The 27180-nt window shown below is 53.4% G+C and overlaps 11 protein-coding genes across 12 annotated transcripts; 6 read left to right on the forward strand and 5 right to left on the reverse strand.

The window, feature by feature from the left end:
* Nucleotides 1–104: 104 nt before the first annotated feature.
* On the reverse strand, nucleotides 105–1983 carry PV07_01929 (uncharacterized protein). The gene has a single exon (XM_016388510.1). The coding sequence runs from the start codon at nucleotides 1331–1333 to the stop codon at nucleotides 221–223; it is 1113 nt and encodes a 370-aa protein (XP_016255438.1). The 5' UTR covers nucleotides 1334–1983; the 3' UTR covers nucleotides 105–220.
* Nucleotides 1984–3063: 1080 nt separating this feature from the next.
* PV07_01930 (uncharacterized protein) lies at nucleotides 3064–5512 on the forward strand. Its single transcript, XM_016388511.1, has 3 exons — nucleotides 3064–4683; nucleotides 4744–4949; nucleotides 5064–5512. The coding sequence occupies exons 1-3, from the start codon at nucleotides 3455–3457 to the stop codon at nucleotides 5420–5422; spliced, it is 1794 nt and encodes a 597-aa protein (XP_016255439.1). The 5' UTR covers nucleotides 3064–3454; the 3' UTR covers nucleotides 5423–5512.
* On the reverse strand, nucleotides 5086–6737 carry PV07_01931 (uncharacterized protein). Its single transcript, XM_016388512.1, has 3 exons — nucleotides 6464–6737; nucleotides 6236–6413; nucleotides 5086–6184 (listed from the first exon to the last, which is right to left on the reverse strand). The coding sequence occupies exons 1-3, from the start codon at nucleotides 6479–6481 to the stop codon at nucleotides 5841–5843; spliced, it is 540 nt and encodes a 179-aa protein (XP_016255440.1). The 5' UTR covers nucleotides 6482–6737; the 3' UTR covers nucleotides 5086–5840.
* A 117-nt stretch (nucleotides 6738–6854) lies between these two features.
* PV07_01932 (uncharacterized protein) lies at nucleotides 6855–8283 on the forward strand. The gene is made up of 4 exons (XM_016388513.1): nucleotides 6855–6958; nucleotides 7014–7217; nucleotides 7282–7382; nucleotides 7435–8283. Exons 1-4 carry the CDS (start codon nucleotides 6946–6948, stop codon nucleotides 7468–7470), a joined length of 354 nt encoding a protein of 117 aa, XP_016255441.1. The 5' UTR covers nucleotides 6855–6945; the 3' UTR covers nucleotides 7471–8283.
* Nucleotides 8284–8687: 404 nt separating this feature from the next.
* PV07_01933 (elongation factor 1-alpha) lies at nucleotides 8688–10998 on the forward strand. The gene is made up of 5 exons (XM_016388514.1): nucleotides 8688–8857; nucleotides 8964–9031; nucleotides 9085–9143; nucleotides 9307–10527; nucleotides 10584–10998. The coding sequence occupies exons 1-5, from the start codon at nucleotides 8853–8855 to the stop codon at nucleotides 10608–10610; spliced, it is 1380 nt and encodes a 459-aa protein (XP_016255442.1). The 5' UTR covers nucleotides 8688–8852; the 3' UTR covers nucleotides 10611–10998.
* On the reverse strand, nucleotides 10942–12738 carry PV07_01934. Of its 2 annotated transcripts, XM_016388515.1 has the most exons (4): nucleotides 11956–12738; nucleotides 11514–11883; nucleotides 11394–11414; nucleotides 10942–11330 (listed from the first exon to the last, which is right to left on the reverse strand). In XM_016388515.1, exons 1-4 carry the CDS (start codon nucleotides 12441–12443, stop codon nucleotides 11301–11303), a joined length of 909 nt encoding a protein of 302 aa, XP_016255443.1. In that variant the 5' UTR covers nucleotides 12444–12738; the 3' UTR covers nucleotides 10942–11300. The 2 variants fall into 2 exon arrangements, with proteins under 2 accessions (XP_016255443.1, XP_016255444.1); XM_016388516.1 differs by having other exon boundaries at nucleotides 11394–11883.
* Nucleotides 12739–12895: 157 nt separating this feature from the next.
* PV07_01935 (uncharacterized protein) lies at nucleotides 12896–15915 on the forward strand. The gene has a single exon (XM_016388517.1). It carries the CDS (start codon nucleotides 13184–13186, stop codon nucleotides 15662–15664), a length of 2481 nt encoding a protein of 826 aa, XP_016255445.1. The 5' UTR covers nucleotides 12896–13183; the 3' UTR covers nucleotides 15665–15915.
* A 131-nt stretch (nucleotides 15916–16046) lies between these two features.
* PV07_01936 (uncharacterized protein) lies at nucleotides 16047–18308 on the forward strand. Its single transcript, XM_016388518.1, has one exon. It carries the CDS (start codon nucleotides 16153–16155, stop codon nucleotides 18151–18153), a length of 2001 nt encoding a protein of 666 aa, XP_016255446.1. The 5' UTR covers nucleotides 16047–16152; the 3' UTR covers nucleotides 18154–18308.
* Nucleotides 18309–18412: 104 nt separating this feature from the next.
* PV07_01937 (uncharacterized protein) lies at nucleotides 18413–22110 on the forward strand. The gene is made up of 4 exons (XM_016388519.1): nucleotides 18413–18662; nucleotides 18727–19504; nucleotides 19562–19983; nucleotides 20090–22110. Exons 2-4 carry the CDS (start codon nucleotides 19089–19091, stop codon nucleotides 21919–21921), a joined length of 2670 nt encoding a protein of 889 aa, XP_016255447.1. The 5' UTR covers nucleotides 18413–18662; nucleotides 18727–19088; the 3' UTR covers nucleotides 21922–22110.
* A 152-nt stretch (nucleotides 22111–22262) lies between these two features.
* Nucleotides 22263–24479, reverse strand: PV07_01938 (uncharacterized protein). The gene has a single exon (XM_016388520.1). The coding sequence runs from the start codon at nucleotides 23526–23528 to the stop codon at nucleotides 22950–22952; it is 579 nt and encodes a 192-aa protein (XP_016255448.1). The 5' UTR covers nucleotides 23529–24479; the 3' UTR covers nucleotides 22263–22949.
* A 682-nt stretch (nucleotides 24480–25161) lies between these two features.
* PV07_01939 (uncharacterized protein) lies at nucleotides 25162–27138 on the reverse strand. The gene is made up of 2 exons (XM_016388521.1): nucleotides 26787–27138; nucleotides 25162–26718 (listed from the first exon to the last, which is right to left on the reverse strand). The coding sequence occupies exons 1-2, from the start codon at nucleotides 27011–27013 to the stop codon at nucleotides 25509–25511; spliced, it is 1437 nt and encodes a 478-aa protein (XP_016255449.1). The 5' UTR covers nucleotides 27014–27138; the 3' UTR covers nucleotides 25162–25508.
* Nucleotides 27139–27180: the final 42 nt, after the last annotated feature.

The following is a 27180-nucleotide window of genomic DNA, read 5'->3' on the forward strand; positions in this document are numbered from 1 at the left end:
CGCTTCGGGACAAGCTAGGCGCGTGCTCTATTTTTACGCTCTTCGAGTCCATCTTTCCTCCCAGTCCCAGCAAATTGGGTCTTGACCATCAAAAGAGAGAACAGCATAAATTGAGCGTGAGCTCATCAAGCCTTGACCAATTGTAAAGCTGGGCTTCCTCTCGCAGTAGTGAAGGAAGATGGCGAACATCATAAGTGTAACTGCTATTCTAACCCGACCGCTACTCGTCGACACCGTGTTCAACCTGGTACACGAGCTTCTTGCCCTTGGACTGACCACCTCTAAGCCTGTTTAGGCCCTCGGACACGCCGTCAAGGCCTCCGGGAATGATTTCGTACGGATGACCAGAGTACTTTCCCTGTCTCAGAACGTCTTCAAGCCAGACGAAGAATTTCCTGGCGAAGTCAACATCTCCGCGTGCATCCTCTGCCGAAGGTTGCTTGGGCATTCCGTGTCTGTAGGAACCTTCATGCCCTGTACCAACAAAGGTGTAGAGTATCTTTACGTCCTTTGAAATGGCTTCCTCGTCGTACCTTTTGGCGCCAGAGAAGACACTGAGCGTTCCCCGGTGAAGCATCTGACTGACATGGACCCAGCTTTCGTCATTATTAAACGCATCAAGCCCGTTTTCCAATGTCAATTTTTGTTCCTCTGCGACTTGTCTGACCTGCTCTTTTATCGTTTGCACCCCTGCTCGATAATCGAGAAACACATCGCGAGGAAGATCGAGCAGACCCTTGAGGTAATCGCTACTTGCTCCGCCGATCGCAACGATCGGCGTAACGCCAGCGAGTTTTGCAAGCTTGATAGCGTAAGTGCCGAGGGATGTGGAGGCGGCATACACCAGGAATGGCCTCTGGTTTTTGATCTCTGCATTCGGATCCCAGGGAGCGGCAAAGCCTTGTCTTCGAAACAATGTCAAAGCGGCTGTTAGACTGACAAGCGGGATAGTACTGGCTTCTTCAAAGCTCATGGTCTCTGGAACGTGGAAAGCGGTATGTTCTGGGGCAATGGCGTATTGAGCATACGCTCCGTACGGCTTCCCCATCGGATGGAAAGCAGCAACCCGATCCCCGGGTCGAAATCTGGATACGTTTGAGCCAGTGGCCACGATAACGCCAGCCAGGTCATCTCCGGAATTGAGCGACACGCCCGTGGCAGCAATATGCAGCCAATCTTTTGGATTTGAAGCGACAGCATATACTTTGATCAACACTTCATTGGGCAGCAGGGATGTTGGCAATGGGATGGTGGAGATAGTAGTGGTTATCGGGTCAGTGGGATGCACTGCTGCTGAAAGTGTGACCGGGGGGAGCTTTGTTGTCGATGTCATGTTGAGTGATGGATGTTCTTGGGGCGCTAGGGAAAGATGTGATGATAGTGAATGTATTTGATGCTCATTTCACCAACAGTATCCCCAGGTTCATATAACCCATCCGCTTACCAGGCTGGCTGCGAACATGAGTCGTACGAATATGCATTGACAGCGCAGGCTCAGTGAGATCACCAACCGCCGACAAAGCTCTCCTGCATAAGTCGGAGAGACTTCCCAATCAAGGGCCACAATGCTCAAGATATGCTATTCGGATGCATTGCATACCTTGGATGATTCAGCTTGTACGGCATGGTTCAGACCTACCGTGTCATCCAGTCTCAGGCATGGTTGAACAAAAGCACGAACTGGGGTTATTGTTTCGCTGGGGCTGACAAAGCTTGGTGACATTTTGAACGCCACTTAATAGGCCAAGACCAGTGAGAGCCACAGTACCGTCTCTCCACAGATCAATCCTTCTGCTCAAATTTGCTGGGACTAGTCATGAGAGACTCAAGGAGTGGTGTTGAATCAAAAGCAAGGCTTTGAACATCAGAAGACTTTACCTGTATGACACGGATACGTGAGGAAGAACAGCTCTCCATAGCGATGTTCAGGGTGGACTGTTGTGGGAAGGAGGATTCAGATGGTACACTCGTACAAGATGCATGTGCACTAGGTTTACAAGATGAAGACCAAGGGAAATCGGGGTGTGGATGGAGTAGATCTTACATATATACTAGGTCCCTAACCTATATCTAGGAAAAATATAGGGAAGGATAGGCACGACCTAGAAAGACGCCTACAAGTAGGTATTCTCTTTTCTCACAGGAAGCGGAACATGCTCCGCCATGGATCTGGCATCTCAGCGCTGTTTGCAGTTTTGTGGGACGCTGCTTTCATAATCCACGTCCCTGTCCGGAGTATCATTCTTGCTCTTCTGCTCTGCTTGGATCCTTAATATGGGGCAATATAATATCCACCATAAAGGCATCAAAGGGGGCTGCTTCTCATGACGTCAACTCAACATCCACCACGTCAACGGGCATTCACGGGACAAGACGGTCCTCCGTATCCTATACCAAGTCTTCTCATCGCTATTCTTTCCACCCTGCTTGCGCAAGCCGTAGATGTCCCATCGATAGACTAGCGCAGCCTATTGCTGGTAAGTGGTGGATCCTCTTCCTCACCTTCCTTCCACGGCCCCTCCGCCGCCGGAGCCACGGTGCCCTTTCACCCTCCGCCCGCTCTCAATTTTCTTTCCTTTCTGCTCCCTTTTACTGGTACGGAGAACACGTCTCTGTCTGTGTCGACCGATATCGCCGAACCGAGTGGGAAGGAGAGGCAAAGCCGGGACCACCCTCTGCCACTTAGAACCCCTGCCCTGCAAATAATTCGGTTACCTAAGACCTCGTTCTGCTCGTCGTACTTCCCGGTTGCGAATCGGGGATCTAGGATCTCGGACCCAGTACGAGATCAACTACGTACTTTGTACTTTCCACCTCACTGATTAGGTACTATTCGAAACCATGCAAAGGGCTTTGACGGTGAACAACAACCAAGTCTTCGCAACGGCTTCGAACTCCGCTCCGGATCTGCGCGGCTGAGATCGCAACCAGCCAACCAGCCAGACTGTGAGCGGACCAGCGAGCGAAAACCGGCTAGGTCTCGTGTTGGGATATGGGTCGCGCTTTCTGTATAAAGTCGATCCACGGCGGGTGTGGGCGCTGGCTGGGTCCATGAATCCGAGAGAGGAGTAGTAGACATGTGCTCTTCTTCCTCGATTGTTTAATACATTTACATTTTGTCTTTCTTCCCTTCCAGAATTCTATATCATTTGACAATATACTATTCAGGGCTCGGGGACGCGGACTGCGAAATCTTTAGCAACTCGAGACGGTATCTATTGTCCCCATTTTTTGCACACTTTTTTTTCCCCCCCTTTGGAGACCAGAGCCCCGATATAAAACGTCATTTTGCCGTCACGCCAATCAGACAAATCAAAACCCTCGATCCACCATCTCTATTCTCTTTTGTCATAGATAAATAGTCCACATCCGTGTGGCGTGTCGACCTCACAGAATTGGGGGGCTTTCTCAGACAAGGCTCTGAAAGGGGAGAGAACCAGTCGGGTTAGCTGATATGGCTGAGGATCACTCTCAACGCAACTGGCGGGCGACAGCAGACGACGCGCAACAGAGCAGCGGTGGAATCAACAGCGGTGGAATAGGTTCGCACAGCGACGACAGCGACCGGCTCGAACAACCAGTACAAGAAAAGGAGGCTGAAATACCCATATCTCAATATTTCGATCCCAATTCAAGCCACGGGCAGAAGGAAATGGGAGCCAACCCCGAAGGCGGGCCGTCGAGGACGGACTCAGCCTTGACCAGGCACGACACCGTCACGACCAGCAGAACCATCACTCTTGACCGCCAGCCCAGCCTGACCAACACGGTGTCGCGAGTGCCCACGGCGACGAAACCGCCGACCTTCTCCACGGCGCACGAGATCCTCTTCATCGCCGTCATCAGCTCGGCACAGCTCCTGACCCAGTCAGCGCTGGCGCAGTCCATCGCCCCCTTGCACGTCATCGGCCGCACCTTCAACACCACCAACCCAGGCCAACTGTCGTGGCTCGCGGCCGGCTACTCCCTGACCGTGGGGACGTTCATCCTCCCCGCGGGCAGATGGGGGGACCTGTACGGACACAAGCGGCTCTTCATCGGCGGCTACTTCTGGTTCGCCGTGTGGTCTATGGTCGCCGGCTTCGCGGCCTTCTCGCGCTCCCTGATTTTCTTCGCCTTCTGTCGCGGCATGCAAGGCATCGGCCCCGCCATCTTGCTCCCTAACGGCATCGCCGTGCTGGCCCGCACGTATCCGCCCGGGAAAAAGAAGAACATGGTGCTCAGCATCTTCGGCGCCACCGCGCCCGTGGGCTTCGTCGTCGGCGCCGTCTTCTCGGGCATCTTCGCTCAGTTCGTCTGGTGGCCCTGGGCATACTGGGTCTTGGCCATGGTGCTGGCCCTGCTCGGGGTCTTGGTCATCTTCGTCGTCCCTGCCATGCCGGTCGCGGGGCCGTCGGCGACTTTCCACGAGCTGGACGCCACCGGCACCGTGCTCGGGGTGCTGGGTCTGATTTTCTTCAACTTTGCCTGGAACGAAGGTCCCGCGGCTGGATGGGGCAAGGTTTATGTTTATGTCCTGCTGATCGTCGGCGTGGTGTTGCTGGTCGCTTTCTTCTGGTTTGAGAAGAAGAGGGCCACGTTCCCGTTGCTGCCCATGTCGTCGTTCACAATGGACACAAATCTTGTTTTCGGATGCGAAGCACTGGGTTGGAGTTCGTTTGGGGTCTGGGTATTCTATCTATGGTTAGTTCTCGCTCCGGGAATGTCTGCCCTCGTTGTGTGCTCTGCTAACGAATCTCTCAGGCAATTTCTGGAGCTCGAAAGGGGTCAATCCATTCTGCTCTCAGCTGCCCAGCTCGTTCCAACGGCATTGTCCGGATGCATGGCAGCGATAACCACCGGGCTTTTGATCGCCAAAATGCAGCCGGGATGGATCATGCTCATCAGCATCAGTGCGTTCTTGACCGGAATGATCCTGCTTGCCACAATGCCGGTGCACCAGACCTACTGTAAGTTGCTTTCCCCAGAAGCAGTGTCTCCGACTGCCATAGGAGCTGTTCCTCCCCACCAAAATGGTCCTGTCCACTGCGGATGCAGCTCGTTGCTGACAAGATAATACCCAGGGGCGCAAACTTTCGTAGCGACCGTCATCACTCCCTGGGGCATGGATATGTCGTTCCCGTCCGGAAATATTGTGCTGTCTGACCATATGCCGCCCGAGCACCAAGGACTGGCGGCATCCCTTATCAACACGGTCATCAATTATAGTATTTCAATCGGCTTGGGCATGGCGGGCACTGTTGAAGTAAATGTGAACTCCGGCGGCCGTAACCAGCTGCAAGGCTATCGTGGAGCTTGGTATCTGGCAATTGGATTTGACGGACTGGGCATCTTGTGCGCCATATGTCTGATTCTTTCTTGGAGAGCGCGGGTCAAGGGTAAACAAAAGGTCAACAATCAGAAGGAGGTGGACTTGGCGTAATCTAGTGTTTTCAATTGTTTAGCTGTCAACAGCTCCATCCAAGTCCTTGGTCAGCTGCAACTTGGTCCAGTTCCGTCATACCGTCACCAGGACGGAGATATTTTAGGGAAGACCTTGTCTTTCAAATATTCCAGAAGGGTGGTGTTTTGGTCAGAACCCTTGTACCAGCACCGAACCTGGACTGTGACCTTCTGTGGGAACTGCCACGTCCACGTTCCAAACGAGTGAGGGAGGTGTAGGTCCATTCATCTCCAATTCCTCCGTGCGTTGACTGGTGAATGTGGATATTCCAGGAAGCACTTTGTTCTGCTGCTTTCAGACCAGACTCGGACTGAGGGCGAGCACATCACTTTGGCTAGACTTGTGCCATAGACAGCTTGCGATGTTCCAGCAAGTATAGTCTTCAACCTGACGATATTCATTCCGAATCTGAAGGCGGCCCAGCGTCTCCATCGTCCGCCTCATCCGGGTGGACATCTGCGTTCTGGAGACCTTCGTTCAGAACATATTCCTCCTTGATGAGTATGCCACGCAGCTCTTCTGTTCTGGGTGTGCAAATCTCAGCAGGTTTTCTGCCATGTTTGTCTTTGACTCTAGGATCACCTCCGGCGTCGATCAACATTTTTGCCATTGCCTGTCCAAGTTCAACTTCTCGCTCGTTGGCGTACTTGACTGCGCAATGAATGGGTGTCTCTTTTTCTCGCCGATTTAAGGGATCGCATTCGAGGAATTCAATGTTGAGTAACTCGTCCATAACGTCATCTGAAATGGTGTCAATCTATTGCCATGCGACACATAGTCCTGTGAACGTACAAGCTCCATAACTTGCGCATACGTGTAAAAGGTGATTTCCCATAGTGTCTGTGGTGGAGTTGAAGAAATCTGCTACCTGTTCCTTGCTTTTGTCCTTCATGTCATTGAGCACTTCGTGAAACAGTTCGAGATTGTCTCTCCGACATGCTTCGAGTATCTGTTCTTTGGGAGACGCTCCCTGCCAAGTTTGTCAATGGGGAGGGCGGAGCGCAGGGACAACCTGCTCACATCGACATGCTCAGCCATGATGGCTGTCTGGAAATCTGCGCAGACGCTGTAGTACACGAAGACACGACTGGTTTGCGCAGAACCAGGTAGGGACACGGGTACTGGTTAGCTGCCTACAGTCGAACTCGACGCGGAAGGGGACGGGGAGGGTGGATGGTAGCAGGCGTGGTGATCGCTGTGAAGGGAGCAAAAGATTGACAGGACAGAAGGAGTGGAACAGGTGCAGAGACTGAGGGAGGTCTATATGGTGAATTGCAGTGGACAAAGGGGCTTCTCAAACACTCGATCCAGGCATCCCGCCAACCCCTCGACACAAGTCGGCGCCTCGTGAAGCAAAATTGCCGAGTGCCCCTCGCCCTCCGCTTTCATTTTTGCTGTGTTTGCAAGTTTTGTCAACTCGAACGTGCCCTCCCAGTGTCTATGATTTCCTCAGGAACAATCACCGCACTTTGACGGTTAACGAGTGTTGAGGCTTTTGAGCCATGGCTCCTACGTGTAAGCAATCGCTCCCTATCCCTGGAATTCGAATGTTAACAGAGCTAAAACCCAGTCTGCCCATACTGCTGCAACTGCCTCACACTCGCACGGGCACCAGGAAATGACAAATTTCCACATGGTCGCAACGCGTTTGCTTGTAGGACATGCCCTTACCTGTTCATCGTCGACCGGCAGTACTTCGACCCCACATGGATGAAGAAGAAAGAGAAGGACGATATCCTCGGAGAAGAGCAGTCTGATCTGCCAGTCAACGAAGGTACTATATGCTCACATTCAAAGAGGGAAAGAGAAGCATGTTACTCACATTGTTCACCTCCTAGTTCCCGGAGGATGCCCGAACGAGGAATGCGACTCCAAGAAGGCCTACTTTTATCAGTTGCAGACACGAAGTGCAGACGAACCACCGACCTCTTTCTTCAAGGTACGGTGTGATGTGGTCCCAAGCCCCTTGTTCGGATACTAACGGTGCGCAGTGTATTGAATGCGGAAAACAGTGGAGAGAATACTGATACATCATACAATATCAATTGTCTCCTCAAAAACAGACTGCGTTTAATCTTCCCGCTCGGATGTCAAGTGCAGGGAAACTGGCCCAACCGAGTCCCCTTGGTGAACAGGAGGAAGCAATGGACTAGGTCAAGGGTACACTTGGTCGCCTGGCAGAAAATTGCCTTGAACACGGCTGGTTTTTCGGTCAAGGGAGCCTCTGCAGCAAAGAGCGAGAAAAGCTCGCACACATATCAACGCTATAGCCAACTTGAGGGGCGAATGGTTGGAGTCAAAAGTCGCGCATCGCTGTCGTGACCGACTGCCGCCTTGACCTACGCTCTGCAACGGCTAACAGCTTGATATCAGAGCGGATGATGCTCTGATCTGCGAATGACTGGACAGCGACTAGCATGGAAAGCAAAGGCATTCGGGCATAACTTCTAGAGGCCGCCAGAAAAGCATGGAGCATACAGGGGAGCGCAAATCGCAGGATGAGTCAGTGCTATTGATACCGCACAGGAGTCGCTGGTGCCATGGGTGCACATAAGTCTTTGGACCCAAGTCAGATGGAGTTGATGACCGTTAACTCCGTGAGAAGGCGAGCTATCGAAGTCAAAAGAACTCAGCCGTCACAAAGAGAAAAGCTTGGATGCTGAAAATTTGCCGGAAGACGATCGTTCTGGAGAGTCTCTGGTGACTTTGATGGCAAACTCATCTCGAACTTGGTAGCTGGTGGGTAAATAGCAGAGTGGTTGCCACAGATATGGCAGCCTCGGGGAGAATTTTTGAACAGATTGTCGTATTCCAATTGGCTGGAGCTGGTATGAGGCGACACTGGCACCAGTGGCAGCCTGCAGGATCTCCCCTAGTCGCTAGCACATGCCGAAGCTTTCTGATTTCCTTCGCCAATCATGGGAGATGCAGCCAGTGGGCTGACGGAGAAAGAGCATGGTGAGGAGCCCGAAGAGCCTAAGAGCCTGCGAGCCTGAGATGAGGAATGGCAGTTCGCGCAGTAGTGGGGCTTGGGCCGCAAAATGCTGTGCTGAGGGTCGCAGGAGGGTGAACAGACCTGAAGGGTGAGTGACGGCGAGACGGTTCAGCGCGGGTTTTTTGAGTCACTGCCACTTGGATGGCTTGAATGGCTCACAACGCCAAGCCCAGTCCCTCGCCCGCCAGCCTACAAAATCTTCCGCACACTCTCGCCGACTTTGATTCTCTCCCTTCTTCGTCGCTCAGTGAGTTCTTCACCCTGCCCCTACACTTTCCATCACCCAGGACTAATCAGTCGACAGCACCTCTACGCAAGCCGTGGTACCTGAGCATTCGCATCGAAATCTTCTAGTATCTGCCACAGAACTACAAGACTTCATTCAAACCATCGCAAAACCTCCAATCCGTCACCATGGGGTAAGCACAAACCTGCCAAAAACCTGCCTGCGCTCGTCTTCCATCGTCGAAGCAACCCTTCATTCGATATCAGTGATCATCGCTGACATGTATATCATCTGTTCAGTAAGGAAAAGACTCATATCAACGTCGTCGTCATCGGACACGTCGACTCTGGCAAGTCCACCACCACCGGTAAGAGGAAGCCTACAGGACCGCAGTCACACAAAGTACTCACATCCAGACAGGTCACTTGATCTACAAGTGCGGCGGTATTGACAAGCGTACCATCGAGAAGTTCGAGAAGGTATGTCGTCCTGATCCTTTCCACCGCCCCCTTCGTTTGCCCTCATTTTGGACCTGCCACAATCTCTATCTAAAAAATTTTGGTGGGGGAGGGGTACAATCTTCGCCACGTGACCTGCCACATATTATCACAAGCCGATCCGATACTGACAACTCATCCACAGGAAGCCGCTGAACTCGGCAAGGGTTCCTTCAAATATGCTTGGGTGTTGGACAAGCTCAAGGCCGAACGTGAACGTGGTATCACCATCGATATCGCTCTCTGGAAGTTCGAGACCCCCAAGTACTATGTCACCGTCATCGACGCCCCCGGTCACCGTGACTTCATCAAGAACATGATCACTGGTACTTCCCAGGCTGATTGTGCCATTCTCATCATTGCCGCTGGTACTGGTGAGTTCGAAGCTGGTATCTCCAAGGATGGCCAGACTCGTGAGCACGCTCTGCTCGCCTACACCCTGGGTGTCAAGCAGCTCATCGTCGCCATCAACAAAATGGACACCACCAAGTGGTCTGAGGATCGTTACAACGAAATCATCAAGGAGACTTCCAACTTCATCAAGAAGGTCGGATTCAACCCCAAGTCTGTCCCGTTCGTGCCCATCTCTGGCTTCAACGGTGACAACATGATCGACGTCTCCACCAACTGCCCCTGGTACAAGGGCTGGGAGAAGGAGTCCAAGGCTGGCAAGGCTTCTGGCAAGACCCTCCTCGAGGCCATCGACGCCATTGACCCTCCCAGCCGTCCCACCGACAAGCCTCTCCGTCTCCCTCTTCAGGATGTCTACAAGATCTCCGGTATTGGCACAGTTCCCGTCGGTCGTGTTGAGACCGGTACCATCAAGGCCGGTATGGTCGTCACCTTCGCTCCCGCCAACGTCACCACTGAAGTCAAGTCCGTCGAAATGCACCACGAACAGCTCGTCGAGGGTGTTCCTGGTGACAACGTTGGCTTCAACGTCAAGAACGTCTCCGTCAAGGAGGTTCGTCGTGGCAACGTCTGCGGTGACTCCAAGAACGACCCCCCTAAGGGTGCCGACTCCTTCAACGCCCAGGTCATCGTCCTCAACCACCCCGGCCAAGTTGGCGCTGGTTACGCTCCCGTCTTGGATTGCCACACCGCCCACATTGCCTGCAAGTTCGCCGAGCTCCTCGAGAAGATCGATCGTCGTACCGGCAAGTCCATGGAAAACAACCCCAAGTTCATCAAGTCTGGTGATGCTGCCATCGTGAAGATGGTTCCTAGCAAGCCCATGTGCGTTGAGGCCTTCACCGACTACCCACCTCTTGGTCGTTTCGCCGTCCGTGACATGCGTCAGACCGTCGCCGTCGGTGTCATCAAATCCGTCCAGAAGACCGAGAAGGGTGGTGGCAAGGTCACCAAGGTAAGCTAACCCGCGGTTTCGCAATGTCTCACCTTCAGAATCTAACTTTCGTTCAGGCTGCTGTCAAGGCTGGCAAGAAATAGATGTCTTGCACAGGAATTAATCCAATCCATCTCACAGTGGTATTGTTTCTTGTGGCGGAGGTTGTGGAATGTTCACCTTCAGGAGCTGGCTTCCATTCCACGGTTCATGAATTGCGGGATTTAAAATCTACTCCTGACCCTGGAGATTTCATGGTTTCCGCGCGGTTAATTCTTGCCATCATCAACGGTCTTGTCCTTCTCAGCGATTCCTTCATACGACACCAACGTGTACTTGCTACGTTTCGGGGTACTACTGGCTTTGACGAAAAGGAGCACGGTCACTTGACTCGAAATCGGGCCGTGTTTATGAAATGATAGAATGATTTCATGTCCATCATAGGCTATGCAGGTAGCTCTACTGTCAATCAAAGGACGTGAATGCCCAAAATCCCTGTTCTTCAAGTTCGTGTTTCCATATCATTCTCTTCGTATATTGGCACAGGAACAATCATGGTGTGCTGGTCCTGTTGTCGTGCGTTGTACCCGGGAATGCTTCCATTTGACTGCTGTCCTTACCACACATACACTCTCCAGTAAGGTTCTATCTCTCTCGCAAAGCAGATCCCTCAGCCGTCACATTTCCGGACCTTCGTAGGCTGGTGTGTGGTTTCCAGCGTTATCCCGTCAAGAGCTTGAGGCCCTGGAGCTTTTTGAACTGTTCCACCCCCCTCCCCCCGCGGGGCACCTTGATCACCAAGCAGTATAGCCGCCATCTACAATCTTGAGCCTAGCTTAGCAAAGCCCTCACCCCAGTCCGTGGAGGAGAAACAAAAGCAGACTTACCACATCACTTCCGTTCAAATACTACAACACGACGTTAGCTGAGGTCAAACCTGTCGAGCTCAAGTGAAAATGTCTCCTTCACGAAAGGACGCAGCAACTCGAGGGAAAGGTGAACCTCACACTGCTGGCGTCACTGGCCATCCAAACAATCGTGCCTCTCAGCTCATGCGGCTCCGCCATCCTTCCCATGGGAATGTCCTTTTCCCAGTTGTTCACAAGCTCTTTCCCTTCGTTTTCCAACAATCCCTTTATAAGATCTGTCTTCATGTAGCCTGGGCTAAGACTGTTGACTCTGATGCCTCTTGGGCCCCATTCAGTTGCCAGCGACTTGGAGAGCATCTGCACCGCGCCCTTCGAGGTGTTATATGCAGCCTGCTTCTGGGGACGGACACAGATCGTCGCGGACATGGATGCAATCAGGATTATAGAGCCGTGGATGTTGTGCTGGAGCATGTGCTTGCCGGCCTCTCGGGCGAAAAGCCATGAACCGCTGTGAGAGAGCCCTCAGTCAGCTCCACTTGATGATTGTACCATGTAGATGACGAAGGGTGGGATAACTTGCTCAATGTTGATGTCTAGCATCTTTCGCCACCGGGCATATTCATAATTCTCGGCCTCGACGTTATCTACGATTCCTGCAGCTGTGACAAGGACATCGACTTTCCCAAAGTCCTCCACGATTTTTGCCCACGTGGTCTTCACGTCCGATTCGATCGTGGCATTGCACTCGTAGGCACGAAGTTCTGGGACAGGGTCATTCGGGTACGCGTCTCGGACTTGAGACGCTATAGAGGCGATGGACGATTCGCAATCCTTCATGGACAAGTCAATGCAGGCTCCTTTGGCGCCGGAGAGAGCAAAGGCCGTGAGAAATTCTTTTCCCAATCCTCGTGCGGATCCAGTCACAATGCATGTTTTGTCTTCCAGTGAGAAGAGGGGGAGGGTCTTGAGGGTGCGCCGGGGGGATAGGGACATGTCACACGGGGCCTTGAGTCGTGGGGCCCACGAAAGAGAGGTAAGGAGAGGGCGCGGTGTTCGTGGAAGAAACATTTTGGAAGATGCCACAAGCTCAGAAGAGAACGGTCTTTGTGTCTATATCTTTTCCCAATATCCTGGACGCCTGGTCGTCGTACTTATCGTCTCTCAAATCGAGAGTTTTCCTCTGGAAGAGAACGAGGGCCGGCCGCTTTGCAATATGCAGCTCGCACAGAGCTATTCAGGCCGACTGCGGGGAGAGCGCCGTAGGGTGTACAGGCTGCACGAGTACAACAGCTTCGGGCCATCTTGCGCCGACACATGGGAGAATAGAGAGAGCAGACTTTCTGGAGCTGCAGCGAGTCGCAATGCTTGAAATGTAATGAAGTTGTCAAAGAGTAAATAGTCAAAAGCAGTCTCCAAGTTTGGTCACTGCGCAGCACAAAAAGCTGCGGGGGACTCCGGGTTGACCGATCAAAGCTGAAACCTCGCAACCCACCAATTCGGCAAGATGCACACTGGTGACCCATGTTGAAGCCTTACTAGCCCCCCTGTTTTTCGTATCTGCAAGCCTAATGCACAGTGTCCAGGTAGGTTTGGGGGCCGTTATGACGGTGCCAGCCAATTGTGCGTTTCAAATGGATTGAGCGTTACGCGTGCCAGCAAAGGAAGCAATCCTAATTAAAAGGAGCCGCATGACTTGCTGGCACTTGCTACTTAGCCACCAGTCCTCAGCTTCAGTTTGGCTGTCTGCGAGAACTGGATAATTGTGCACAGGAAGCCATTGCGACAGTAGCCAGTGTACGTCGTCGAAGATGTCGTCCTCAATGCTCGATGTGCGGGACGACCGCCGGTCCAGGTCGAAATCTCCAAGCGGCCGCGACAGAGATCGATCGAGGTCGCGCTCACGCGACGTCCGAGACCGGGACTCGGACGATGAGTACAGCAGCAAGCGATCGAGCAGGAGATACGCCGAACCACAGGACGAGCCGGAGCAAGATCGTGGGTACAAGGACAGACGGTCTAGCAAAAAGTACTACGACGAGGAAGACGAGCAAGACCGCCGCAGCAGTAAGAGAAGCTCGAAGAAATATGTGGACGAGAGCAACGAGGAGGACAAATATCGCTCTTACAGGTCAAGCAAGGACCCGCGAGTACAAGAGATAACTCCCTCGGACGATGACAGGAAATATGAACGAAGGAAAAAGTCCGACAGTGACTCGGATCGACGCAGAGAGAAGCGAGAAAAATCTAGCAGGAGGAAAGACGACGATTCAGCAGAGGAGAGCGACTCAGACGCCCGTCGCAGATACAGAGACAAAGATTCCAACTACCAGAATGGTCATGGGGCACATGGTTATCCGCCGGGGTCCTATGCCGAGATCCGGCCAGAAGCAGCTCGCCATATGAGCTACACTCCTAGCGACCCTCGGTACTCTGCTCCAGGAGCATACAATGGTGGTGGCCCAGTTCCTGCTGCAAAACGGACGAGTTCTTATGGCGGTTCTGGCGGTCCCCAGTACGCCAATCTCGAGCAGTACAAATATGCAGACCCAAGTGAAATCGCACCACGAAGACCGGAATACGAGCGATCTCGGCCATCAGACTACGAACGCTCCCGCACCAAGGATGCTAAGGATAATGACAACGACTACAGGAGTAGCAAGTATGAGACACGCACTCCAAGGGATAAGAAATATGACAACGACAGATATGAGACTCGAGAACCTAAAGGCAGGGATTACCACGACGACTATGACAGGTATGCTAAGAGCGACCGGAGACGTGATAAGGACAAATACGGTTCTTCACCAGAAGAGGTGACCAAGAGAATGCCAACTTTGGCGGTAGGAGGAGCCGCGCTGGGTGCTGCAACATTAGGCGTGGCGCAGTACAACTCTCGTGACGGTAACAAGCCTCCTCCTTCGCCATTACTCGAAGCATACAAGGGGACCTATCAATCCATTTCACCTATGCCGTCAGCCTTGGTCCTGGCAAACCACAAAGGCGACTCGGATTTGTCTGATCTCGAGCTTGATCAAGATGACGACGATGGGGACTCGGATGCTGAGCTGAAACGAAAGATCCGTCAGCTCGAAAAGGAAAAGGAAAAGTACACAAAGGGACACAACAAGAGTGCCAGTCTAGCTGAAACGACCCGTGAAGTCCGGCCGCGTCGGCTATCCAAGATCGACACCAATTTGGATGTTGAAGTCCGCGAACCAGGTAGTGCCAACCGGGACCGCTCACCCTCCAGGAGCATATTGTCGCCAGGAGGTGGTAGCGGGAGAAGGAAGACCGTCTCCTTCTACGACCCTACTGAAGATGCCAAACGGATCGCCGCTGCTCTGGCAGGCACACGGTCTCCACCAGACCCACGACCGCTTGTACAGATATTGCCACGGCTTTCGACGGACGATCTGCTGGCTCTGAGGGCGGAGTACAAGAATCACGCCAAGGTGAGCGGGCAAGGGATCAACATGGCCAAGCACATCAAAATGCGTATTCCGGGGAATCTGGGGAAAGCGTGCTATGCGACCGCCTTGGGCCGATGGGAAAGCGAGGCATATTGGGCAAACTCATGGTACCAAGGGGGTGCTTCCCGGCGAGAGTTGTTGATTGAGAGTCTGATGGGCCGCTCAAATAGCGACATCCGCGAGATCAAGAACTGCTTCAAGGACAAGAAATACAGCGATGACCTCGAGAAATGTATCCGTACAGAACTCAAAGCTGACAAGTTCCGAGTGGCTATCTTGTTGGCCCTTGAGGAGAGACGAATGCCGGAATCATCCCCTCTGGACATCAGGCTCATCAAGGAAGATGTGGTGCATCTGGCCGAAGCCTTGGAGTCGAAGGGCGGAGAGACGGATATGATCAAGATCATCGTACTGCGGAGCGATGCTCATCTACGTGAAGTTCTCAGGCTGTTTGAGCGAACGTACGGCGTCAACTTTGCGAGGCAGATGATCACCAAGTCGAGAAATTTGGTTGGTGAGACATTGGCACACATCCTGAATGGTGCATTGAACCGTCCCATGCGCGACGCACTTCTTTTACACCAGGCCATCAGTGAGACAGCGCCGGGCAAAGAACGCACTGAGCTTTTGATCTCAAGGCTTGTCAGAATGCACTGGGAGCCCAAACATCTGGAAAGGGTCAAGGCAGTGTATAAAGAGCGCTATGGGCGCAGTGTGGAGGAGGAGGTCAAGAGAGAGGTCTGGGCACACATGAAGACGGTGGAGGGACGTTTCTGTGCCGATTTCTGTATTGAGTTGGTTAGAAGCAGTTCACTATAGGACAAAGGGGGAGAGAAGGAGAGATGAAGAAGATGAAGAGGATGAATTGTGGTATCCAGGATTTGTCACCGTTTTGCGCAGTCGCTATCTCGGATAGCAGCGAGCAGTGCATGCCTGGGTGACAGACTTGATCCAAGGGTATCGAGCAGATGCAAGAGGTGCTTCATGGACTGCCTGATCCAGTATGAAGACTCTGAGCGCTGTAGAACAGCAAGAATAGGTAATGAGGAATGAATGTCTCGTCAAACAAATCATCTGTACCGGCGAACCCTCCAGGGGTTTGGGATGAAGATCCATCCCGCTGCAGCTGCTCGGCGCAACTCAAGATCCGGCCCGAAGATCGATCTGGAAATGTGCCGCATGCTCGTCATCGATATCGCCAGAAGAACCACAAATTTTCTGGGTTCCCCAGGCAGATCTCTATTCTATCGCGTGCCCTGACTTCCTCAACTCTTCGTCATGGTCATCACCAGCCCGGCCGTCTCCTCATGACAATAGCAGCAAGGCGCATCTGCGCCCAATGCTTTTCCCACCTCGCCCCTCCTCGACCTACTACTCGTCGTCTGCCCTCGTGGCGGATTTCTCCACAGCAGCCTCTGCGGTCATTTTCTCTGACGAGTCTCCGCGGCGCCTTTGCACCCCCGACACCTGCATCCCTAGGGAAAGCCGTCCCGGCCAGACAATACAAGAGGACGAGAAAATGGGCGCGCAGATTCGCATATTTGTTCCTCGGCGGGACTGTGGTATATGTGGTGGACAAGAGATACTACGCTTCCAGTCTCACGAGAAGTGTCCGCACTTTTACCATGGGCTTGATTGCCGCTCTGGACTACAAGATCAACTTTCGAGAGGATCCGTGGTTTGCCAATGACATTACCGAAGTACATGCCCGTAATGCGACCAGGCTGTTCCATCTCCTACGGACAAATGGCGGGTTGTACCTCAAGATTGGTCAGGCCATTGCCATGCAGACGGCCATCTTGCCTCCAGAATTCCAGAAAATGTTCTCCAAGATGTTTGACGATGCACCGCAGAATGACTGGGAGGACGTGCGACGGGTTATCATGGAGGACTTTGGCGGTCGAACGCCTGAGGAGGTATTTGGGATCTCCTTCGATGGTGATCCTGATGCCGGTGTTATGGAGAGAAAGGCCCGGGCAAGCGCGAGCGTGGCACAAGTACACTGGGCAAGGCTGAAAGACGGACGAGAAGTGGCCATCAAAATACAGAAGAGGGAGATCGCTCAGCAGGTCGGGTGGGATCTGTGGGCCTTCAAGGTGGTGACTCGGATCTATACTTGGTGGTTTGACCTGCCGCTCTACTCGCTTGTTCCCTATATCACGGAAAGACTGCTACTGGAATGTGATTTCGAGAGCGAGGCGAACAACTCCAAGGAAATGGCCAAACTCATCAAGGGCGAACCCCGGTTACGGGATAGAGTCTACATTCCCAAGATTTACGACGATCTCACCACCAAGCGAGTCATGACGGCTGAATGGGTTGAGGGCGTGCGTCTGTGGGATAAGGAGTCCATCACTCGACCTTGGCAGGGAGGCTGGCGAACCGGCAGTCCAGGCTGCCACGGCACTCCGCTTGATCCGCCTCAAGCTCCCATCACCACTCTGCAGGAAAAAGCCCGTTCGTACAACGAAGAACTCAAGCCGGACAGGACATGGTGGAGAGGCCAGAACGGCAAAGGTGGTCTCGGTCTTGATCTCAAAGAAGTCATGACAACCATGGTCGACCTCTTCTCTGCACAGATGTTTCTCTGGGGCAAGGTGCACTGTGATCCTCATCCAGGAAATATCTTCGTTCGACGCCTCCCCAACGGCCATTCTGAACTTGTCCTGATTGACCACGGCCTATACATCAACATGTCCCCTTCGTTCCGGCATCAGTATTCCCTTTTTTGGAAATCCCTGATGACGTTCGACAACAAGACCCTCAAGGAAGTCGTCAGCCAATGGGGCATCAACAACGCCGAGATCTTTGCGTCAGCGGCTCTTATGCGCCCCTATGAAGGAGGGGACCGCTCGGTAACGACTCGCCTGAGGGGTATATCGGAACACGAGAAGAAAAGGCGCCAGTACGAGTTGCAACAGGCCATGCGCAAGGGCATCAAAGAAATTCTGGCGGATGAAACCAAATGGCCTCGCGAATTGATCTTCATTGGTCGAAACATGCGCATTGTTCAAGGCAACAATCAGTACTTGGGCAGCCCCGTCAACCGCATCAAAATTACGGGCAATTGGGCCTCCAGGGCACTGGCCGAGGATCAACAGCTGACATTTGCGGAGAGATGGAAGTTTTTCGGGAGCCATTTAATGTTCAAGTTGGTCTTGTGGGCATCAGATGCGTATTTTTGGTATGCGAAGCTCAAACAAGCGCTGGGGAGAGGTAAGGGCATGGACGATGATGTGGACCAGCTCATGAGGGGCATGGCGAAGGACTATGGCATCGAGATGAATCATAGTGTCTTTGAAGGCTGAACTGCATTCTCGAGGTTCCTGTATGTACTGATACCTGGGTTTTTGGGGTTTGGGCAATGCATGAAGGGTGTTTAGATAGGGCAAGGATAGAAAGAAGTCCCCTCAGCCGACAATAGATTCAACCACTATTGATATATGCGTGAATTCTGTACTTGGAGGCTCGGGGAAATGAAGCAAGCCGTGTGGTCTGTGGCGCCGAGCCTCGCTTGGGCGGTGAAGTTGGGATGAGGAACTGACTTTCAGCCTCTTTCGCCCACATCTTGGAACGAAAACTTGCCCAGCCATCCTGCGCGATACTGATTCAACCACCACGCAGCCATCACAATTCCATGTCTATACTACGTACTCTTCCCACTCGTACACATGTCTCAGATGCCTCTCGCAAGACCCTATAGCTGCTTTTGTCCCGCCGACCTCGATTGACATCTTCTCAAGCGGGCCTCCATACAACTTCGATCAGGATGTCACTGTTGCAGGGGTCTCGACCGATCCAGAGATCTGGGCCATGGGTTCGATCTCCTCCCCTCCCACAAGCATTTAGCGCAGAAGGCAGGCTAACAGATCATGAACCAGATCCCCTATTGCGGCTGAGCGACTGGTGCCAGATTCTGAAAAGTCCCCCCGTTCGTGGCCCAAGAGCCCGGTCTAGAACTGTGGCGTTCGGCTATTGCTTGACTGGCGCTCGTTGACTACGAGCCGGTGCAAGGGAGTGAGGGTCTGGACAGGATGGAAGAACAGATAAATCTCAGCCTCACTCCTAAACTCAGATTGACAGTACCTCCTCGAACCGTCATATCATCGCTTGTGCCGTTCGGTGTGCGGTCCAGCTCGGACTCGATCATGTCCAGAGTTACGTACTGGATCGTTCCGCTGCAAGCCTCGGACCGTCGCCCCGTCTTATAATCTCATCATACTTCTCGCCCTCTTGAGGGACGATGTTGCCGGGCGGTTGGACAAGAGGTGCGTTGCTCTTCGGCATCTTCTGCACCGTTGTCCTGGCCGTCAATCTCGGGGTCTTGATTTGGGCAGCAAAATTTCGAAACGACCTGACAGACGATGGCACCGTCGTCCTCCGCAAAGGCACTGACAACGACCAATGTACCAACATCCAACAACTGAACAAGTGGGCGCATCTGGTGATCAACTTGCTAAGCACGATCTTGCTGAATGGGAGCAACTATTGCATGCAGTGCCTGTCGGCTCCCACAAGATCAGACGTCGATTCTGCACATCGCGCGGGAAGGTGGCTCGACATTGGCGTCCTGAGCATCCGCAATCTCAGATGGATCTCGCGAAGAAGACTGTTCCTGTGGTTGCTACTCGGCTTATCGTCACTGTCTTTACATCTCTTGTACGTCTAAAGTCGCTGTCCACCCTTCCTCACGCTCAAACGGTTGATCTGTTGCAGCTACAACTCCGCCGTCTTCGTATCCACCTCCTCGAACAACTATGCCGTCTTCTCTGTCGACCGCGCCTTCCTTGAATCCAACCAGACCAGCAGTTTTGACTACGTCGACGTGTCCTATATCCTACGTAGTGGCATCCGGCCCGCCGGAGTCGAGGACGAACCCTCGGAGACCATCCCTGAAATTGCCAGCCAGCTACGTGACGAAGCCAACTCTAACAAACTCGTCAACCTGACCACAGAGCAATGTAGGACGGAATACATTAAGACGTTTCAATCAGATCATCGCAACGTTCTTCTTGTCTCCGATTCCAACGTCGGTGCCGATGTCGTCGACACTGCCACCCGAGTGGTGAGCTTTCTCCGCGCGGAATTCGTCTCGGATTTCACCTGTGGAGGAACCCAGGCCTTTGCCTGGACTTGTTGTAAGTTGCATCGTATCCCAAAGCCAAACTCTGCTGGCGCACTCTCTGTCTCTCCGTCTCTCCGAGTTGTCCCAAAGGTAACGCATAGGCTAACGAAGATTGGTAGCTATGGACGGAACAGCTCTTGGGCCTCAGGATTCGTGCGACCTACCTTGCGACGACCCGCAGATCCTCAAGCAGACGCTGTCCAACTCCACCTGGGCTCCCTTGGGACCACCGGTACAGTATTGTCTTGCGCAACCGACACAGGAACAGTGTAGTCTACGGTTCAGCATGGATATTGCGATTTTGGTGGTGGTTCTGAATTTTGTCAAATTGATCATGATGGGTTTGACCGCGCTGACTGCGTTCAAGAGAAGCGATCCTCCCCTTCTAACCATGGGCGACGCTGTTGCCAGCTTCTTGGAGAACCCAGACAGTGTCTCCAAGGGAATGTCTCTACTCAGTGCTTCAAAGATCAAGAAGCTAGGAAGGGCCTTGTTGCATGATCAAGCAAGCCAGCGAACCACACTGTATCCCGGAAAAGCGCGTCAACGCTGGTCAAAAGCCGTCAGCGTGCGTCGATGGGCGATATGTTTGCTTCTTTACATTGGAGGTTTAACCGCTGCCGCGGTGTTTCTCGGCCGTGGCATCACAGCAATAGTCGGGTCGAGGTCCCTCTCCTCATTATGGTCGATCGGACTTGGCACCCCGTCAGGGCGCACCCTGATGCAAAACGACGCCGTGGAGCAATCCGGCAAGACCGCGCTCATGGCCAGCGTCGTCCTCGCCAACATCCCCCAACTGATCCTCTCACTCTTATACTTCACCTACAACGGCATGTTCACATGCATGCTGCTCGCCAGCGAATGGAACTCGTACTCCGTCCGCCGCAAGGGTCTACGCATCTCCTCCTCGCAACGCGAGGGCGTACAGCGATCTGGATATTACCTCCAACTTCCCTTCCGCTTCAGCGTTCCACTGACCATGGCTAGTCTACTGCTCCATTGGCTGGCTTCACAGAGTATCTTTGTCGTCAACGTCTCGATGCTGGATTACACGGGTGCTCCGATTGCGTCGCTGCCCGGTACCGTCGGCCACCTCGTGACTTGTGGGTACTCGCCCATTGCGATTATCTTTACGATTTCCCTGGGCGTGCTTCTGATAGGGGTGTTGCTGGGGTTTGGATTCGGGGCGAGATTCCGCACGGGCATGCCGATCGCTGGGAGTTGCAGCCTGGCCATGGCGGCGGCCTGTCATTCTCGTGATGGTGACTCTGCTGTTGCGGAGGTGCATGATGGAGGGAAAATGCCAACATCGGCGTCCACGCCGGTGCCGATATCACAGCAACCGCTCAGGTGGGGAGAAATACCCGGTTATTATCGTCGCAACGACGTGTCAAGCACACGGCCGTCTCTGATGAATGGGGAGAAGTCTACACCCACGCCTGTGGTGAGGAGCCTTAGCGACGGTGCACCTTCGGATTCGGACTCGGATTCGGATTCAAATGTGGATGCGTCGCTCCTGCCCAGAAGTCAAACCCGGCCGACCGCCATCGAGCAGGGCATCACCGAGACTGCCACGTCCGGACAGAGACTCGGTTCCAGACGCAGTTCAACCACGATGCCCGAGCCGGCGGTGGAGAGTGATGTTACAAATGCCAACGAGGACGACAATGACAATACCGCAGATGATGAAGACGGGGATGGAACCCGTGGTGCGGGAGCATCCTTACTACAACCATTGGATCCACGACGCCGTGATGATAGCGGCCGTAGCGGAGATGGCGAGCAAGACGACGACGCAACGCGTCCACCTACGGACGCTGGTTCTTTGGAGAACGCGGATCAGAGCAGCGCCCGTCGATATGAATTGGCCTCGCCCCGCAGTGGCCTGGGACATTGCGGCTTCTCCGCCAGCGAGGTGACGGACCCGGTCGAAGGGCGGGCTTATGCTTGAACTCGCAAGAAAGAAAACCGCGTGATAAAAGGAGATGGTGAGGGAAACCAGGAAAGGCAACGAAGGGGAAGAAGGGAAGTGGGCCTCCAGTCAAGCAGAGCACTAGAACTAAAGTAACATGCGTCCATCCATATCCCTCAATAGCTCTCTAGCTTGGCTATATAAGTAAACTCTGGGTAACCAGCCGTCCAGGTGTGGGTGTGCACATAGAGGTCGTCAGCCTCTCGCTGTCTTCCTGCTGAGATGCCCGCCCGCCCGCCCGCCCGCCTGCGTATCTACGGGGAGAAATGACCACTCTTCGAACGGACGAAAAATTGGATTCGCAATAGGGAGAGAAAGGGTGAGCTACAAGATGCACAAAGCTTTGATGTCTCGATTCCGGTACATTTGGTATGTAGCTAAGTATAGGTAGGTAGGTAAGTAGGTAGGGTAGTAAGGCTGAGTGACCATGGCTACCCGCGTCGGCAGCCACAGCAAGCAAGCAGGACAGGAGAGGTTCCGCTCCCGATGAAATGTGCGTTTGACCAAAAGGTTGCAACATGTCCGCAACTGTAACAAGTTTTCTTTCTTGCTTTGGCAAACTCTTTGAGATCCAGCAGCTTCCTCCCCCCCCGGGAGTTTACATTGATAACGACGTTTCTCCTTCCCTGAGGTCCCCCGAGGCCTCAACACAAGGTAAACTTGACAAAAGATCCAAAAAAACAGCAGAACTTGCCATGATATATTCTGGGTATGTTAAGATCATCAGCGACACGACAATCACACAGAGCACCCAACGCCGCTAAACCGATCATTACTCCTCCCAGGCCTTGCCATCGATGGGCTGTCCAGTGGTAGTCCCAACGCCCTAGCTTTCCAGTCAAACCACAAAACGCACAGGCCCCTTTCGTGGGACGAACGCTTCCGAGTCAAAATGTGGTGAACGAGGTATACAACTCAATTGGCGGGCAATGTACCGTTCATTTTAGAACAAACAAGCCAGCGACAATCCAGCAACGGGTACACAAAATCTTCCATGACGACCAAGTTTACATCATCATCATCATTCTGGTAGCTCGCTTGCTGCTGAAGCTGGGCCGAGGGGAGCTTTCGCCGCCGGCCCAGGGCTTGTGCAGGAAAGGTTGACCGTCGATGTTATCCCAGTGGGCTGTCTGTGTAGTAGCGGTGCTGCTGCGGTTTGGATTGAAGTGGGCCTTTGGAATGGGCATCAGGTCAATAGTGCTGCCGCGGTAGAGTGGTCCCATGAGTCGGTCCTTGACCGACTTGTTTCGTCGAGGCATTGCAGACTTCTCGGGCGGGTTATCGGCAAATTTATCGGGCTTGTCAGAGCCATCTTGGTTCTTCTCGCCCGCGAGGATCGCGCGTTCTTTGTTGAGAGCGGCGAGATGTTGAGAGCGGCGGAAGTGGATGATGAAGAAGGCGACGAGGCCGATCAAGAGAACGGCCGCAACGGCGAGACCGACGCCGAGACCAGCTTTGGCACCAGTGCCCATGTCGCGTTTATGAAGGTGTGATATAGGCGAAGCCAAAGTTGTGGAGGGAAAGGCGGCCAAGAAGAGGGCGAGGAGTGCCGCCGTACATTGCGAACGAGCCATGGCTAGTGACATGGCGTTGGCGTAATAAGTGAAAGGTATAGATGGTGACGACTCATACGACGTCTTCGACCAGCGATAACAGTAATTCGAAGGGGAAAAACGAAGGAAAACTGGTTGGGAGGAGTCGAGTGGTGAAATTGGGAGGATGCGAAGAGGTCTTGAGAGGGCGAGGCGGGACGGAGTAATATGCACAAAAGGGGACCAAGGCGAACCAGAGCCTATTGAAAAGTTGGGCAGAAGGATGTGACGGAGGTCTGAAGGGTGTCAAGTCGGTTGGTCAGTAAGCACTTAAGGAAAGGAAAAAGGGCAGGTATGTAAAGGAACGAGTCACGGACAAGTGAAGATGCAAGAGGGAGACGCGGGTGTGAAGCTCGAGCGGCAGTATTTGGCGTCTTTGAACCTGATCTTTTCTCTTTTCTGTCACCCAGGGCTGAAGTGGCACCGACGAGCGACCAGCGACCAGCATTGAGCCACCAAGCATCCAACGCAGCATCGGCGACACGGACAAGGAGACGAAAAGGAGATGCGGCTAGCCGAAAGGAGGGCAAAAGGGTGGTGCTTGGACTGGCCCCAGCTTGTTCTGAAACGTTGGATAGGCCGTTGATGGGCGGCTGATTGGAGGACGCGCTCGAATGGAGCCGGGCCAGCTCTGTCAGGCTCGAGAATAGAAAGGACATTTCGTGGCCGTGGAGCTGAAAAGGACGAGCGAGACGAGAAAAAATGGCTGACTGGGGTCCGTGATTGGATGCAGGGGGCATGCGGCGATCAGCCAGGGCCATCCTGGCCCTTGGCTTTGTCTGGGGAAATTCAGGTTCGGATGGACACGAATGGACATGGACGGACGTGATCTGCTGGCTTGGGCCGGCGTAGTTTCTTGGAATTGTCTTGTCACGGCCACCAAGGGAAGGCTGTCTGGAAGGGAGGGCGCTTCAGAGGAGCACAAGTCAAACTGCGGTGAGCGAGTCCAGAATTCTGGTGCGAGCAACAAGGAAGAAGAAAGGAAGAGGCACGAAGCCACGCAAATCAAAGACAAATCAAAGACGTGTTTCAGGCCGCGCGCCTCTCGACCTCTCGACCTTCCAAGCTTCCACCATGCACCCACAACCTCTCAACCTTTCAGCCTCTGAGACCAGGGCGCAACCTTGAAACCCAGGTGCCCAGCTCACCCTCACCCTCGCCCTCGCCCTCGCCCTCACCTAGCACAGCTCCTCGACTCGGTAGCTCTCCAGCTCCCAGCCAAGGTGCCTGCCGCTACCAAACGGGCGCAATCCCACATCTCCATCTGCTCTCCATCGGCCTTTTCCTGTTCCTGATCATCCAGGAACGCGCTACGGACTTTTTCCATCAGCCTGTCCGACTGCTACTGGCTGCATCGCATCGCGCGCGCACCGAGTGCCGGCCCTAAACCTTGCCTCCTACGCTATTCCCCTCCCCTTCATTACGAGTACCAAACTACGCCGGACTGGGAACTTCATTTCCCGTGTGACACGTGATGTGAAATGGAAAGACGAGGAAGATGGTTGACTGTCGTAAGAGATCGCGGGGCAGCGGCGTGACAATGGTTGCATGCATGTCCTCCGTACGACTTGGGAGGATCACAACTGGAACACTGTGCTTCACACCAGTTTGACCATTTTACAAACACCACGCGTATCACGTTGCACGACAATGTCCCGCATGCAGCACCGCGAAGACCAGGGGGATCTGCCCGAATCCCTCCGAATGTGGTACATGTGGGCAAGACACGAAGTACACAGCCTTGTGGGCTGAGGTTTTCAATAGTCGCAAGAGCAGAGTTCGAGACAAGTCTTCAAGAGATGGAATCGTTCGTCATCCTGCTGCTGACAACGAGGCTGTGCCCAGGAGATGGTGGGGGTAATCGAGGACGAGGTACTCCTTGTAGAGCTCCTTACCCTCTCCTTATCCCCCTTGCTCCAGTAATAAAAGATGCTCCCCTTAAACTCCCTTTCTATAGTATTTCAACCACTCCTTCTAGATATCCCCGAGCAGGAAGCTCAATAAACTCCCCACAGTAAGCCCGCCGACAAGCATCAATCCCATGAAACCCCCTGCTGCCTCTCTCTCTTCCGGTGGTACCCACTGTCCTGATCCCATCATGCACTCACTGCCCAAATACCCGTTTGTCAAGCCAAATAGAAACTGCACAATGATCAAGTAGAAGAAGTCGCTCCTGACCACGCCACCCTTGTTCTTGATATTGCAGAGGAAATACAACGGGATAAATAGCAGTCGTGCCATTGCTATGCAGAACAGAGCAAAAGGATAGTGGGTCAGGGAGATCCTTGGCCACAGTGTGATCAGTCGTCCTGTTAGATCGCCTATGTTCCATAGCAGGAAGGCCGTGGGGATAAATATCGCCGAGTCGATGTTGTTGACGGACTGGATTGACGCCGTGAAGATTGGGAAAACCATCGTGACAGCGAAACAGATAAAGACTGCCGCCGCAAGAAAAGGCATCCTGAGGAAGAGCGTGCCCAGCGGCACCGAGGGTCGTTCCTTGTTGGGCTCGTCGAAACCTTCACCCGCTGCTGCCGCAATGCCCCCCGTCGTCAAGGCGTCACCTTCGGAGGCTTCATCGGCCGTGGATTTCGCTGCCGATTGAAGGGCTCGGCTTCTCGCCTCTCTCTTCAAGAGGTAAAAGAAGGCGAAGAGAGCAATGACTGAGATGGCCGTGGCCGTCAAGAAATAGACCAATGCTGAAGTGGGAGATTCGTCGGCGGTGTCGGCGCCACTGCCATCCTTCTTCGCTGGAACCACCAAAACCGATATAATCTGCGCCATGGGCGGTAGCACTCCGGCAATACCCTGGCCCGTCATGATTCCCTGTGTATACTCGCTTCTTCCAAACCCTGATGCGAAGGAGAATAGGCCATTCTGTAGCAGGCCAGTGGAAAAGCTCGCGGCTAAGATGGCCACAAGGAGGAAGCCAAAGTACACGCCTGCGGACGTGCGAACGAGCGTTGACAGAGACAGCACAGCAAATACCGCGGTGCTGATCGTGAGGGATAACGATATTCGCTTGGGATATGATGCCCCCTTTTGCAGTTTTGTCAGTGTTATCATCGACCCGAGATTCGTGACCGTCGAGACCGAGACCTCAGCGGCCTGGAAGTGGTTGAGAATCCACTGATTTCCGCGGAAACGGTGCTGGAAGTAGGGCGCTGCGGCAAGAAACATGTTCCTATGGTTTCCCTTGTCAGTGAGAAAAACATAAAACCCAAGGCCGGAGAGCCGCAGGGGATCATGTACCAGGCCCATAACATCGCTATCCCAAGCAGGACAAAGATGGCGTATTCAACCCACGAGAAGGGCGTCTCAGCGACAGCATCTTCATCCGCCCCATCTTGTATGCTCTCATTGTCTCTTTCTGCATCGCCTCGTATGGGCTGATAATCCTGCCGCGATCGAAACAAGCCCATGTTGGACAGCTGCGGAAGTTCGAATGATGGTGGTTGTTCAGTGGCAGTCTTGGACATGTAGGAGGACGGGCGCGCCGTCAGGGGTCAACTCGTCTATCTCTTCATCTCACTTCATTTGTGTCGCGTGGACTGGTACAAGTCATGCGTTGGCAGTGAGAACAAACACAAGTCGTGTGACGGGCCGTAATGGAGGATGAGGCGCATCCATGACGCATTTCTGGTCA

Source organism: Cladophialophora immunda, assembly GCF_000835495.1.
Source record: "Cladophialophora immunda strain CBS 83496 unplaced genomic scaffold supercont1.1, whole genome shotgun sequence".
NCBI classification, from domain to species: domain Eukaryota; kingdom Fungi; phylum Ascomycota; class Eurotiomycetes; order Chaetothyriales; family Herpotrichiellaceae; genus Cladophialophora; species Cladophialophora immunda.

Excerpts from the sequence above, each read along its gene's own strand:
- PV07_01929 (XM_016388510.1), bottom strand. The coding sequence starts at position 1,333 with ATGACATCGACAACAAAGCTCCCCCCGGTCACACTTTCAGCAGCAGTG.
- PV07_01930 (XM_016388511.1), top strand. The coding sequence starts at position 3,455 with ATGGCTGAGGATCACTCTCAACGCAACTGGCGGGCGACAGCAGACGAC. Across the intron at positions 4,684-4,743 it reads GTCTGGGTATTCTATCTATG|GCAATTTCTGGAGCTCGAAA; the intron begins GTTAGTTCTCGC and ends CGAATCTCTCAG. Across the intron at positions 4,950-5,063 it reads GCCGGTGCACCAGACCTACT|GGGCGCAAACTTTCGTAGCG; the intron begins GTAAGTTGCTTT and ends GATAATACCCAG.
- PV07_01931 (XM_016388512.1), bottom strand. Across the intron at positions 6,185-6,235 it reads ATGCGCAAGTTATGGAGCTT|ATGACGTTATGGACGAGTTA; the intron begins GTACGTTCACAG and ends ACACCATTTCAG.
- PV07_01932 (XM_016388513.1), top strand. Across the intron at positions 7,218-7,281 it reads TGATCTGCCAGTCAACGAAG|TTCCCGGAGGATGCCCGAAC; the intron begins GTACTATATGCT and ends TTCACCTCCTAG. Across the intron at positions 7,383-7,434 it reads CACCGACCTCTTTCTTCAAG|TGTATTGAATGCGGAAAACA; the intron begins GTACGGTGTGAT and ends AACGGTGCGCAG.
- PV07_01933 (XM_016388514.1), top strand. Across the intron at positions 9,032-9,084 it reads TGGCAAGTCCACCACCACCG|GTCACTTGATCTACAAGTGC; the intron begins GTAAGAGGAAGC and ends ACATCCAGACAG. Across the intron at positions 9,144-9,306 it reads CCATCGAGAAGTTCGAGAAG|GAAGCCGCTGAACTCGGCAA; the intron begins GTATGTCGTCCT and ends ACTCATCCACAG.
- PV07_01934 (XM_016388515.1), bottom strand. The coding sequence starts at position 12,443 with ATGTTTCTTCCACGAACACCGCGCCCTCTCCTTACCTCTCTTTCGTGG. Across the intron at positions 11,884-11,955 it reads ATGCTAGACATCAACATTGA|CGGTTCATGGCTTTTCGCCC; the intron begins GCAAGTTATCCC and ends GCTCTCTCACAG. Across the intron at positions 11,415-11,513 it reads TGGCCAGTGACGCCAGCAGT|TATTTGAACGGAAGTGATGT; the intron begins GTGAGGTTCACC and ends GTCGTGTTGTAG.
- PV07_01935 (XM_016388517.1), top strand. The coding sequence starts at position 13,184 with ATGTCGTCCTCAATGCTCGATGTGCGGGACGACCGCCGGTCCAGGTCG.
- PV07_01936 (XM_016388518.1), top strand. The coding sequence starts at position 16,153 with ATGACAATAGCAGCAAGGCGCATCTGCGCCCAATGCTTTTCCCACCTC.
- PV07_01937 (XM_016388519.1), top strand. The coding sequence starts at position 19,089 with ATGTTGCCGGGCGGTTGGACAAGAGGTGCGTTGCTCTTCGGCATCTTC. Across the intron at positions 19,505-19,561 it reads TCACTGTCTTTACATCTCTT|CTACAACTCCGCCGTCTTCG; the intron begins GTACGTCTAAAG and ends GATCTGTTGCAG. Across the intron at positions 19,984-20,089 it reads GGCCTTTGCCTGGACTTGTT|CTATGGACGGAACAGCTCTT; the intron begins GTAAGTTGCATC and ends GAAGATTGGTAG.
- PV07_01938 (XM_016388520.1), bottom strand. The coding sequence starts at position 23,528 with ATGTCACTAGCCATGGCTCGTTCGCAATGTACGGCGGCACTCCTCGCC.
- PV07_01939 (XM_016388521.1), bottom strand. The coding sequence starts at position 27,013 with ATGTCCAAGACTGCCACTGAACAACCACCATCATTCGAACTTCCGCAG. Across the intron at positions 26,719-26,786 it reads ATAGCGATGTTATGGGCCTG|GAACATGTTTCTTGCCGCAG; the intron begins GTACATGATCCC and ends GGGAAACCATAG.